This window comes from Saccopteryx leptura, chromosome 2 (assembly GCF_036850995.1).
Source record: "Saccopteryx leptura isolate mSacLep1 chromosome 2, mSacLep1_pri_phased_curated, whole genome shotgun sequence".
NCBI classification, from domain to species: domain Eukaryota; kingdom Metazoa; phylum Chordata; class Mammalia; order Chiroptera; family Emballonuridae; genus Saccopteryx; species Saccopteryx leptura.
This window is the reverse complement of record NC_089504.1, coordinates 234,490,791-234,501,742: the sequence shown is the minus strand read 5'-3', so window position 1 is coordinate 234,501,742 and position 10,952 is coordinate 234,490,791. Positions and strand designations below refer to the sequence as shown.

Genomic DNA, 10,952 nt, shown 5'->3' with positions numbered 1-10,952 from the left:
AAGAACCAGGTTTGTGGACTCCTCGTCCAGTGCTCATTCTCCTGCTCCAGTCAGGGGTCCCACGGAACTGATTAAAGGCTGACCTTCCTCCTCTTGCCTCCTTTGTGGCTAATCCCTGAGGGAGGCCACGTGTCCCTTTCCCTCCCAGCTGAAGCCCATGGTGCTGACACCTCTCTACTGGGACTTCAGCCAGGGCTGCCTTTTGTTTCTGCCGCTTACTTGCTGAGTTGGGGCTTTGTCTCCCAGAGGCCCTCTCCCCTCCCTGCCTATAAGAGCCTGACCTTGGCTGGTCCCAGGTCTGGCATATTCTGTGGGTCCTTCTCGGTAAGTCCCAGGCTTGGAGAAGGGATAGGATCTAAGCTCTGAGTAAGTATCCTGAGGGGAAGGGGAACCCAGGTCCCCAATCCTGGGGACATCATTATGTCATCCTGCCTGTCTTCCTCATCTTCACCTAGGCCCGGCCCAGACATCAAGACTAGTACCTGCTACCGTGGCTCAGAAACAAAATTACTCTTGTATTCTACAAGAGTTGCTTCAATTTCCACCATGCGAGTCACCTGTTGGGTTCAGGTGCTGTCTTTGGGAGGCTTTCTTCAGATGGGCACCTTGGCACTTGCCAGGGTGATGCATTCACCCCTACCCCAGCAGCCATAGAAAATTTTCCAAAGTGAGGAGAGAAAACAGCACAGATCGGGTTCAGAGGCAATGAGACCCAGGGCGTGTGAGTTTTGAGATGGTGAAAGGAAGAAAGCAAAGAAGATGGTGTTGGGAAGGAGAGGAGCTGGCCAGAGCTGCACTGTGCCCTAGCCCAGGCACATCTGGACTTCATCTGGAGCCCTGTCTTGCTTAGATGTCAGTGCCAAGGAAGATAGCACAGTCGAGGCTAAGGTTCTCCTGTTCTCTTCTCGTGTAGGAACGAAGCAATATGACCTTGCAATGCACCAAAACAGCGGGACACTGGAAGGTAGGAAGAGGCATGGGTGGTGTCTGGAAAGTGGGGTACAGGTCACACTCAGCTCCAGGAGACACCCCCAGACCTTCATTGAACCCCCACCTCACACCTGGGGCCATTGTGAGGGCCCATTTTACAGAGGATGGAATCGATGTTCAAAGAGGAGAAGGGACTTAGCCAAGGTCCCAGACAGGGCCTTGAACTGAACTTGGGTCTCCTGGCCTCCCAATTTAACCATTACACTCTCTGGCAGAGGTAGCAAACTGGTGATTGCACAGTCTTTGGGCACAATTTCTTTAACCTACTCTTTGTTTAAAACAAAATAGAAAAGAAAAACCTTTACAACTGTTATCTGCTTATAAAAACTTGGAAGGTCCACAGAAAAGCCCAGATTTAGTGATTGTCTTCAGAAATCAGAACGTTGGCTTGCATTCCCATGTAGCAACAATAGGGGGTGCTGTGCAGAGTCCACCTATTTATGCCGGGCCTGTGCACTCCAGTTCCTGCCAGCCCTCACCCTCCTTACCTGTCTGGGCACTGGAGGCATATGAGTTTGCAATCCCACTTTATCTGTCCTGCCTCATCCTGAGTCGTGAGGTGAACTCCTAACCCCTCCCTCTTCCCCCATAGGACTCTGATGTATGTCTCCACCTATTCTCTCTGTCATAGATTGTGGTGTGGGACGAGGAGGGCTTCCAGGGCCGGAGGCATGAGTTCACCACTGAGTGCCCCAGCGTGCTGGAACTTGGCTTTGAGACTGTGCGATCTTTGAAAGTGCTGAGTGGAGCGTGAGTCCAGGGGTGGGGTGAGAGGGGATGGGACTTTTAGATGTTTTAAGCCTTATCTTCCCAGGCTGAACTTCTCCGTGGGTCTGAAGCTCTGGGGAGTGTGCAGGACGACCTTGTAAGGTTATGTGCACTGCCCAAAGGTAGGGGGCGCCATTCACACAGATCCTGCCCGCCGAAAGAGACAACACTCCAGGCGCTGACCTTGAGAATGCAGGGCCCGGACTGAAAAGCCCCACTTGGGCATACATAGAAAAGTAACATCATTTGCCCCAAACAGAAGAAAACTATAAAAATATAGTTTTAAAAAAAGAAGCTATTAACCTTTAGTTGAATATTGTTGCTTGACTGACTCTCTGAGCACATGTTGTTTATATTTCTAAAGAGAGTTTCATGAGATGTACAAAGGTGTTAAGAACACACCAATACCATATTGAGACATTTTAGACCAGCATCCTTCAGTAGAACTTCCTGCAGTGATAAAAATATTGTACATCTTCACTGTAGGTTTTGGAACCAGGAGCCATGTATGACCACGGAGAGCTTGAAATGTAGCTAATGTGAGTGACTAAAGGCTTGATGTTAATTTTTTTTTTTTTTTTTTGTATTTTTCTGAAGCTGGAAACGGGGAGAGACAGACAGACTCCCGCATGCGCCCGACCAGGATCCACCCGGCACGCCCACCAGGGGCGAAGCTCTGCCCACCAGGGGGCGATGCTCTGCCCCTCCGGGGTGTTGCTCTGTGGCGACCAGAGCCACTCTAGCGCCTGGGGCAGAGGTCAAGGAGCCATCCCCAGCGCCTGGGCCATCTTTGCTCCAATGGAGCCTCGCTGCGGGAGGGGAAGAGAGAGACAGAGAGAAAGGAGAGGGGGAGGGGTGGAGAAGCAGATGGGCGCTTCTCCTGTGTGCCCTGGCCGGGAATCGAACCAGGGACCCCTGCACGCCAGGCCGACGCTCTACCACTGAGCCAACCGGCCAGGGCCAATTTTTTTTTTTTTTTTTCCATTTTTCTGAAGCTGGAAACAGGGAGAGACAGTCAGACAGACTCCCGCATGCGCCCGACCGGGATCCACCCGGCACGCCCACCAGGGGCGACGCTCTGCCCACCAGGGGGCGATGTTCTGCCCATCCTGGGCGTCGCCATATTGCGACCAGAGCCACTCTAGCGCCTGAGGCAGAGGCCACAGAGCCATCCCCAGCGCCCGGGCTATCTTTGCTCCAATGGAGCCTCGGCTGCGGGAGGAGAAGAGAGAGACAGAGAGGAAAGCGTGGCGGAGGGGTGGAGAAGCAAATGGGCACTTCTCCTATGTGCCCTGGCCGGGAATCGAACCCGGGTCCTCCGCACGTTAGGCCGCAGGGCCAATTTTTTTTTGAAGTTTAAATTTAATTGGCAACATGTGGCTAATGGCTACTTTATTGGTCAGAAGTTTTTAGAAGGTTGGAAAGTATAGTGTGTCCGTAAAGTCATGGTGCACTTTTGACCGGTCACAGGAAAGCAACAAAAGACGATAGAAATGTGAAATCTGCTCCAAATAAAAGGAAAACCCTCCCAGTTTCTGTAGGATGATGTGGCAGCATGTGTGCATGCGCAGATGATGATGTAACACAATGTATACGGTGGAGCAGCCCACGGCCATGCCAGTTGAGATGTGGATGGTAGGAAAGTTCAGTGTGTTCTGTGGCTCACTAAATTCAAATCCGTGACCAAAGTGCAACATGAATATCAGCACTTTATAATGAAGCGCCACCACATAGGAATAACATTACTCAGTGGGATAAGCAGTTGAAGGAAACTGGCAGTTTGGTGGAGAAACCCTGTTCTGGTAGGCCATCAGTCAGTGACTAGTCTGTAGAGGCTATATGGGATAGCTACCTAAGGCACCCTAAAAAATCTGTGCATGAGCCCACATTGAACTGCACTGAATAGGTATGAAACTAGGAGAGTTTTCATTTTATTTGGTGCAGATTTCACATTTCTATCGCCTTTTGTTGCTTTCCTGTGACCGGTCAAAAGTGCACCATGACTTTACGGACACACTGTAGATTGAAAGGAGACCAATGTTGTCTCCATATGGTTCGGAGTCATTTCACGCTATGCCTGTGACTGAGGGCCGCTGAAGGTCGTCTTGGGTGGTATTTATGCATTTCACACTAAGGTGAACACTCTTTTAGCTTCTGCATCATACAGGCAGGGAACTGGGGCTCAGATGGGAACAATGACCTGTCCAGGAATATGTCCATCAGGCCAACCAATTGGGCCAGAAAGGAGACAACAAGCTCAGATAGAATCAGACAATATGTTACTTAACATAGACAGCAAGTGTCAGCATGGTGTCAGCCTCCTGTGTCTGTCCCTTGCTCCATAAAATGGCACCAAAGCAACAGGGGCCATATGACAGCAAAAATGGTGGGCACCCTGCTGCTGGGGGGCCACTCCATGCTTCCGCTATAGTCTATGCTGTACCCTACAGGGTGGCAAGGTAGAAAGTCCCATGTCTCATGGGAACCAGAGAGGCAGATGGGCACTGCCTCGTGGAAGCCCTCCTCTGGACAGGGAGATGGGCGACACTTGGCCTATGGCAGTTGCTTACAAGACTGCTCCCCACGTTCTCAGAGGAATAACATAGAATCCCATCAAGGCTCAGGTTAGCTGGGGGCTGAGCCTTGCCTACATGGCTAGACAAGGTTGTCAGGTAGCTGCATGGAGCAGTCTCTTTTCCTATGGAACACACAGCAAGTCAGTGGGCTGCGAAACTCTAAACTTGATTTCTCTACCTCCACATGATTGACACCTGGAGCTGTATAATTCTTTATTTTGATGGGAGCTGTCATGTTCTTTGAAGGATGTTAAGCAATATCTCTGGCCTCAATCCACTCAACGCCATTTGCAAACACACCTTCCTCTCTCCTCCCAGTATCACAGCTAAAAATGTCTCTGGGCTTTGTTGACTGCCTCCCTGGGGGGCAGAGTCACCCCTGCATGATAACCATTGATCTAGAACTCAGGGTGAGGGGTCTTTTAATCTCTTGCGCTCTCGACTCTCTGTCCACAGGTGGGTGGGCTTTGAGCACGCTGGCTTCCAAGGGCAGCAATACGTTCTGGAGCGGGGCGAGTACCCATGCTGGGACGCCTGGAGTGGCAATACATCCTACCCTGCCGAGAGGCTCACCTCCTTCCGGCCGGTGGCCTGTGCTGTGAGTCTAGCTACCCCACCTCCTCTCAGGGAGGCCTGCACCCCCTCCGGGGATGGGGGGCGGGTGGTTCTTGGGAACTGGATGTCCCAGAGTTCAACTGCTCATGTCCGTTCTTCAAGCTGTGGGACATGCAGTCCCTCCTGTCTCTGAGCCTCGTTTTTTTTTTGTTTGTTTGTTTTTTTCATCTTGAAATGCGGTCCTCATACTTACGTTGTGGGGAAGAAGAATGTTTAGCATCTGGCCAGAACCCACCACAAACACTCCACCCATCGCAGCTTTGGTTAGGATATGAGCAGACCCCCGAACACTTTGTGTCTCCTTTTTATGATTCATGGCCAAGGGTGCCACAGATGGTCAGGCAAGGTGGGGAGGAAGGGCTCTATTTCCTGTTCCCGATTAAGGATCAAAGTTCCTGATTTTATATTTTAGCTGCTGTTTATGGAGTACGGGTGGAGGTGGGCATTATTATCCCCATCTTATGGATGAAAAACACTGAGGCTCTGAGAGGTGTATTTTTCTTTCCTTCTAAAACAACTTTTATTGATTTAAAATCACACAAGGCACACATATTTATCATCTAAAATTCAGGAAAAACCCTGATATGGCAGAATAGGAAAACAAAAATTACTCATACCCACACCTCTGAGACAGAAGTCCACTGTTTACAGTGCTAGAGATGTCAAAATCTATGTCTATATCTATATATCTATACACACATATCATTTTGTTCCAAAAATTAAATGCTAAGAAACCAAAGGCTTGGAAACCAGCTTCTGTCACTGGGCAAATATATCACAGTGATCCTCTCAGGTGATTAAATCTAATTTATAACATCACTTTCCACAGCTCCTTAGAATTCTGTTTTGTGAATGGGATCATTTATTCATTCATTCCACAAATGGCCCAGGGCTTGTGCCAATACAGGGACCCAGGGTGGACACTGACAGACGCAAACCCTGCTTTCACACAGTCGACAACTTTGGGTTTCATTTAGTCCTCAAAAAAGAATTCTGAAAAGCAGATATGGCTAGTTTCATTTTATAGATTTGGAAACAGGCTCAGAAATGTTGTGTGACATGTCTAAGCTCAGTCAACTGGTAAGTGGAGGGCAGGATTTGAACCCAGATCTCTGTATCCTTCTCTAAATCACAGTGCAATGTCATCCCTGTTGTTGGATAGTCAAGTTGAACTTTTTCTTTTCTTTTTTCTTTCCTTTCCATTTCTTTCTTCTTTCCTACCTGCCACCCTTTCTCCCTCCTTTCCCTCCCTCCCTCCCTTCGTTTTTTCCTTCCTTCCTTCCTTCATCAACAAGGCACATTTGTCCCATGATTATTTTTGTGCAAATTTCTGGAAGGTCAAATGGACTACCGCTTGTAAGGTTTCTGGTGTCTGTCATCTTATTGCCCTTTCAAAGGTTTGCAAGAAAGACTGATTTGAAAGACAAGGGCGGGGCAGGGGCGGACAGCAGAGGCTCCTGGGATTCCAACGCCTGATGGTCTGACCCTGTTCCCTGTGCTGGCAGAACCACCGTGACGCAAGGCTGACCATCTTTGAGCAAGAGAACTTCCTGGGCCGGAAAGGAGAGCTGAGTGACGACTATCCCTCCCTCCAGGCCATGGGGTGGTGTGGCAATGAAGTGGGCTCCTTCCATGTCCAATCAGGGGCGTAAGTGGATCTAACCTCTCTCTGGCAGGGAAAGAGAGGATGTTGGGAGTGTTGGGGACACTTTCCGTGAGAACTGTGTGCTGGGGACTTTGAGGCTCTGGAGCCCATATGAGTTTGGGGGTCTGCTCATATCCTAACCAAAGCTGTGATGGGTGGAGTGTTTGTGGCGGGTTCTGGCCAGGAAGACACTGAAGCACAGGGAGCTTTCAGGCAGCATTTCTGGAATTGCAAGCAATGCACACCAAAATTAAACTGATATTAATCCCAAAGGATATTACTGGCCCCTGTAATTAGCTTCAGGCACAGCTAGATCCAGGTCTTTAACAGGGATCTTTCTCCCTCTCTTGTTCTGCCCGCCTCAGAGTGGCAATATTCTTAGGCCAGCTCTTAACATGTGAAGGTACAATGGTAGCTTTATCCTTATATTTCAGCCAAAGTTTCCAGGAAAGATTCTTAGTGGCCCAACTTTGGTCATGTGTTCAACTCTGAACCAATCACCATGCCCACAGTCATCGGGTGTTCTGATTGGCTAGTCCTGGTCACAGGCTCACTGCCAGAGTGAGCATTTCCCCACACTGGCTGAGAGGTGGAGGGGTGACAGGGTCTACCACTGGAACAGCAGAGAGTGCATGGCCAGCCTTAACCCAAAGGTGGCTCAAGCAACTTGCTCCAAGTCCAACAGCAGGTAGGTGACTGAGTTCCAGCTTCAAGCTCAGGGCTGACTCACCCTTTCCACCCTTTTGACATAGGAGATGGCAGGTGAAGGCTGAGGGGGGAGATACTCAGTTAGGGAGGGCAGGTGAGCCACCTTCTGACATGCCCTTTGGCTCCCAGTAGGCAGGGGTGAAGGTAGGAGGTAGGTGAGGTAGGGTTTTTGTTTTTAACATTTTTTTAGACGTCACCAGAGAATTATGTTGTTTGAGACTAGGATGGACCTCCTGTGATCCTTGAGTCTACTCCTCTCTTACAGAAAGGGAAATGGAAGCTCAGAAAAATGAGATGGCAAATTTTGTCCAGTCCTGGACAGCATAGGGGTTAATGAATTGAAAGAACAATAGTCCATTTCTTGGAAGTGCCTCAGGGCAAGGATGGACGGGGAAAGAAGACTCCCAGTTCATTCGTCAAGCATCATTGAGCCCCTCCTCTGTTCCAGGCACTGTGTTAGGCACTGGAGATAACAGTGAATGAGGCACACCCCCCCCCTGTACCCAGGAGCTTACTGGATGTTGAGGAGGGGGAGATTTTACAAATAATCTGTTAATTACCTAAGTGACTGTGGCCTAATTTGGGAAAGGGCTCAGACCACCCTGATGAAGTGATGATTGAGCTGAGACCTGAAGGATAAATACAACTTGGCCGGACAAAGAATGGCTGGAATGGTGTCCTTAGCAGAGGGAACAGCATGGGGAAAGGCAGAGTGGTGGAAAGAGCCAGACACATTCTGGGCACTGAAGGAAGACCAGAATGGATGGCTGGAATGTGACTGCCCCTGTCTCGATCGCCATGCCCGTGCCTCCTCTTTAGGGTAACAATCTGCCTCTTCCCTTTCCCCAGCTGGGTTGGCTCGCAGTTCCCGGGCTACCGAGGTTTTCAGTACCTGCTGGAGTGTGACCACCACTCAGGTGACTACAAGCACTTCCGGGAGTGGGGCACTCATGCCCAGACCTTCCAGGTGCAGAGTATCCGCAGGATCCAACAGTGAGCAGGAGGACGGCGCCAGCATTGAACCCCGTGCTCGTGGGGAACAGAGGAGCTGTGGGAGCTGTTAGCGCTCTTTTCTCTGCCCCCACCCCCCGCCCATAACTCTAGTGAACCCAGGACCCACGTGAGTCAGTGAGCACAGGCAGTACCAACAACTAAAAGTAATAAAGTAATAAACAAAGGGTCTGGTGTTAACTGTGCGCTTCGATTTTATGAATTCTTTTAAAGATCCAATGTTTACCTTTGTTAATTTCCCCAATCCTTTCTGTTTTATTTCACAGGATTTTGCTCTTTAATATTTTTTTCCTTCTGTTTACTCTGGGGTTACTTTATTTTTGTTTTTCTAGCTTTTAAAGGCTAGACTGTTGAGTCACTAACTTTAGTCCCCTGCCTCCCCCATATGGTCATTTAGAGTTACAAATGACTAATGCTGCTTCCTACCAATTATAATTTGGTGTGTTTTCATTAGCATTCAGTTTGAAATTTTCGTTTCCCTTGTGATTTTTTTTCCTCTAAATACTTGGGATTTTTCTAAATATTTTATTGTTTTTGATTTGTTATTTCAGTCCATTGACATCAGAGGACAAACTCAAGATTTCAATAATCTGGAACAAGTTGAGACTTATTTGATGGCCCAGAACATGGTCTATTTAAAAAAATATTTTTTAATGTTTTATTTTAATTAAATTTATTGGGATAGATTCAGGTGTGCAACTCAATCTGACACCATCTGCATCATGTGACACCCCCCCCCCCCCAAGTAAAGTTTCTTTCTTCTCCATCTTCCCCGCTTTGCTGACCTTCACCACCCCTCAGTCCCCTTTCCCTCTGGCTGTTACCACTTTGTTGTCTGTGTCTCCATGTTATTTTTGATAGACTTGAAAATTATTTGAATTCTGCAGTTATTGGGCATAGTGTTTTGGAAATGTTGATTAGGTCAAGTTAGTTGACAGTGTTGGTTAGAGATTTCTTCTATATCTTTGCTAATTCTTTTTTTTTTTATCCATTACTGAGAGAGGGCTGTTAATAGCTCTCACTATGATTTGAATTTTTCTGTTCCCTTTAGTTTGCTCCACTTTTCTTTCTGATTTCTTTTCTTCAAGGATTTGATGCTCTGTTATTCAATGCACATATATTTATTTTTGCTGTTTTTCAAATACAGTGGTACCTTGAGATACGAACAGACCAACATACGATTTTTTTTTTAAAGATACGAGCTGCGACTCGGTTTGTATTTTTGTTTGAGATCCGAGCAAAATTCCGAGATATGAGTCGTGATTCAGGAAGCTGCCACTAATTGGCGCGTTGGTGCATGGGTCCAGTATCGGCAGTTTGATACACGAGTGGACTGACTTCCAAGCTCGGTTACAGAACGAATTAAATTCCTATCTCAAGGTACCACTGTAAATTGTTCCTAGCTTGTGTTTTTGAAAGTCATGCATGAAGAGAGCCAATTCTCTCCCCTAGCAGAACTCCTATTTCTCCCCCTACTCCCAACCTTCTCTCTCTCAAACATGACCCTGGATATCCTCTGCCCTCCAAAGAGAGTCTTTGAAACAAAGAAATAAATTCCCATTCCACTTGCAGTCTGAGTGGAAAGATCATATTTATTCTCATTCTCTCTCTCTCCCCTCTGCTCCTGACTCTCCCCTGGTTCTCTGTTATATAGATTATCTTTAACAGTCATAAGCTGCCTGGCTCTTTTTCCACACTACCTTCCTCTACCATAAATGTGTCTTGTGGAAACAGGAAGGAGTGGGGCTCTGAATGGCCTGCTGGCGAAGATAACATTATCTGGCTCAGGAAAGAGAAAGATGTGCTTAGAAACATTTGCACTTAATTTTTAACCCCTCATTGAATCATCCCATTCATTCAAATGATCGTCTGTCTGGCATTTACTGTGCACCTGGCCCTGGGCAATGGTAAGAAAGACACACAGTTCTTTCTCTGACCCAGGTGGACGGGGAAGGCAGACATGTCTATGTGGATTGCAATATCCTGTGATAGAAGCTGTGGTGTGGGGAGCGTGGGGGCAGTAGGGCTGCAAGAGGTAAGAATGGGCCTGGGACAGATGATGGCGGAGACTGGGAGGCCGATTCTCCTTGGGCCTTATCTTATCTTGAGTGTCTCCTCTGAACTCCATCCCTGAATATCTAACTGCTCACCCCACTGGTGCACAGCTTGGACAGAATCCACCCAAACTGAAATTATGCTTTTCCAGCTGTTCAGGCCAAACTTTAGGAATAATCTATAACTCTTTTTTCACACCCCACAATCCAATCTATTGGCAAATTCTGCTGGCCATACCTTCAAAATGTACCAGGATCTAATCACTATCACCATGCTCGTTGCTACCACACTGCTCCAAGCCACCCCCTCCCCTCCCCCCTCTCACGGTCCCCCTGCTTCTATCTTTGCCTATGAATAATCTATCCTTCATGCAGCAGTCAGAGTGGTCCTGTTATAAATGTAAGGTGGGCCCTGGCTGGGTAGCTCAATTGGTTGGAGTGTTACCCTGATATGCCAAGGTTGTGGGTTCGATCTCTGGTCAGGGCACATACAAAAATCAACCACTAAATGCATAAATAAGAACAACAAATTGAAGTCTCTATCTTTCCGGAAAAAAAAGAAAGAAAAAAGGGGTGGATCTCGTC

At 47.9% G+C, this 10,952-nt stretch overlaps 1 protein-coding gene across 3 annotated transcripts; it reads left to right on the top strand.

Annotated features, from left to right (window-relative positions):
• The first annotated feature begins 291 nt into the window (after positions 1-291).
• CRYBA4 (crystallin beta A4) lies at positions 292-8,493 on the top strand. 3 transcript variants are annotated; one of them, XM_066365959.1, is made up of 6 exons: positions 292-324; positions 914-964; positions 1,622-1,740; positions 4,791-4,932; positions 6,455-6,597; positions 8,152-8,493. In XM_066365959.1, exons 2-6 carry the CDS (start codon positions 926-928, stop codon positions 8,297-8,299), a joined length of 591 nt encoding a protein of 196 aa, XP_066222056.1. In that variant the 5' UTR covers positions 292-324; positions 914-925; the 3' UTR covers positions 8,300-8,493. The 3 variants fall into 3 exon arrangements, with proteins under 3 accessions (XP_066222056.1, XP_066222057.1, XP_066222058.1); XM_066365960.1 differs by lacking the exon at positions 292-324 and adding an exon at positions 336-366; XM_066365961.1 differs by lacking the exon at positions 292-324 and adding an exon at positions 463-570.
• The last annotated feature ends 2,459 nt before the right edge of the window (positions 8,494-10,952 follow it).

What these genes read in the sequence shown, in the direction of transcription:
- CRYBA4 (XM_066365961.1), top strand. Translation starts at nt 547, where the DNA reads ATGCGAGTCACCTGTTGGGTTCAG. An exon ending in GAGTCACCTGTTGGGTTCAG is followed by an intron (nt 571 to 913) that starts GTGCTGTCTTTG and finishes CTTCTCGTGTAG; the next exon opens with GAACGAAGCAATATGACCTT. An exon ending in TTCCATGTCCAATCAGGGGC is followed by an intron (nt 6,598 to 8,151) that starts GTAAGTGGATCT and finishes CCCTTTCCCCAG; the next exon opens with CTGGGTTGGCTCGCAGTTCC.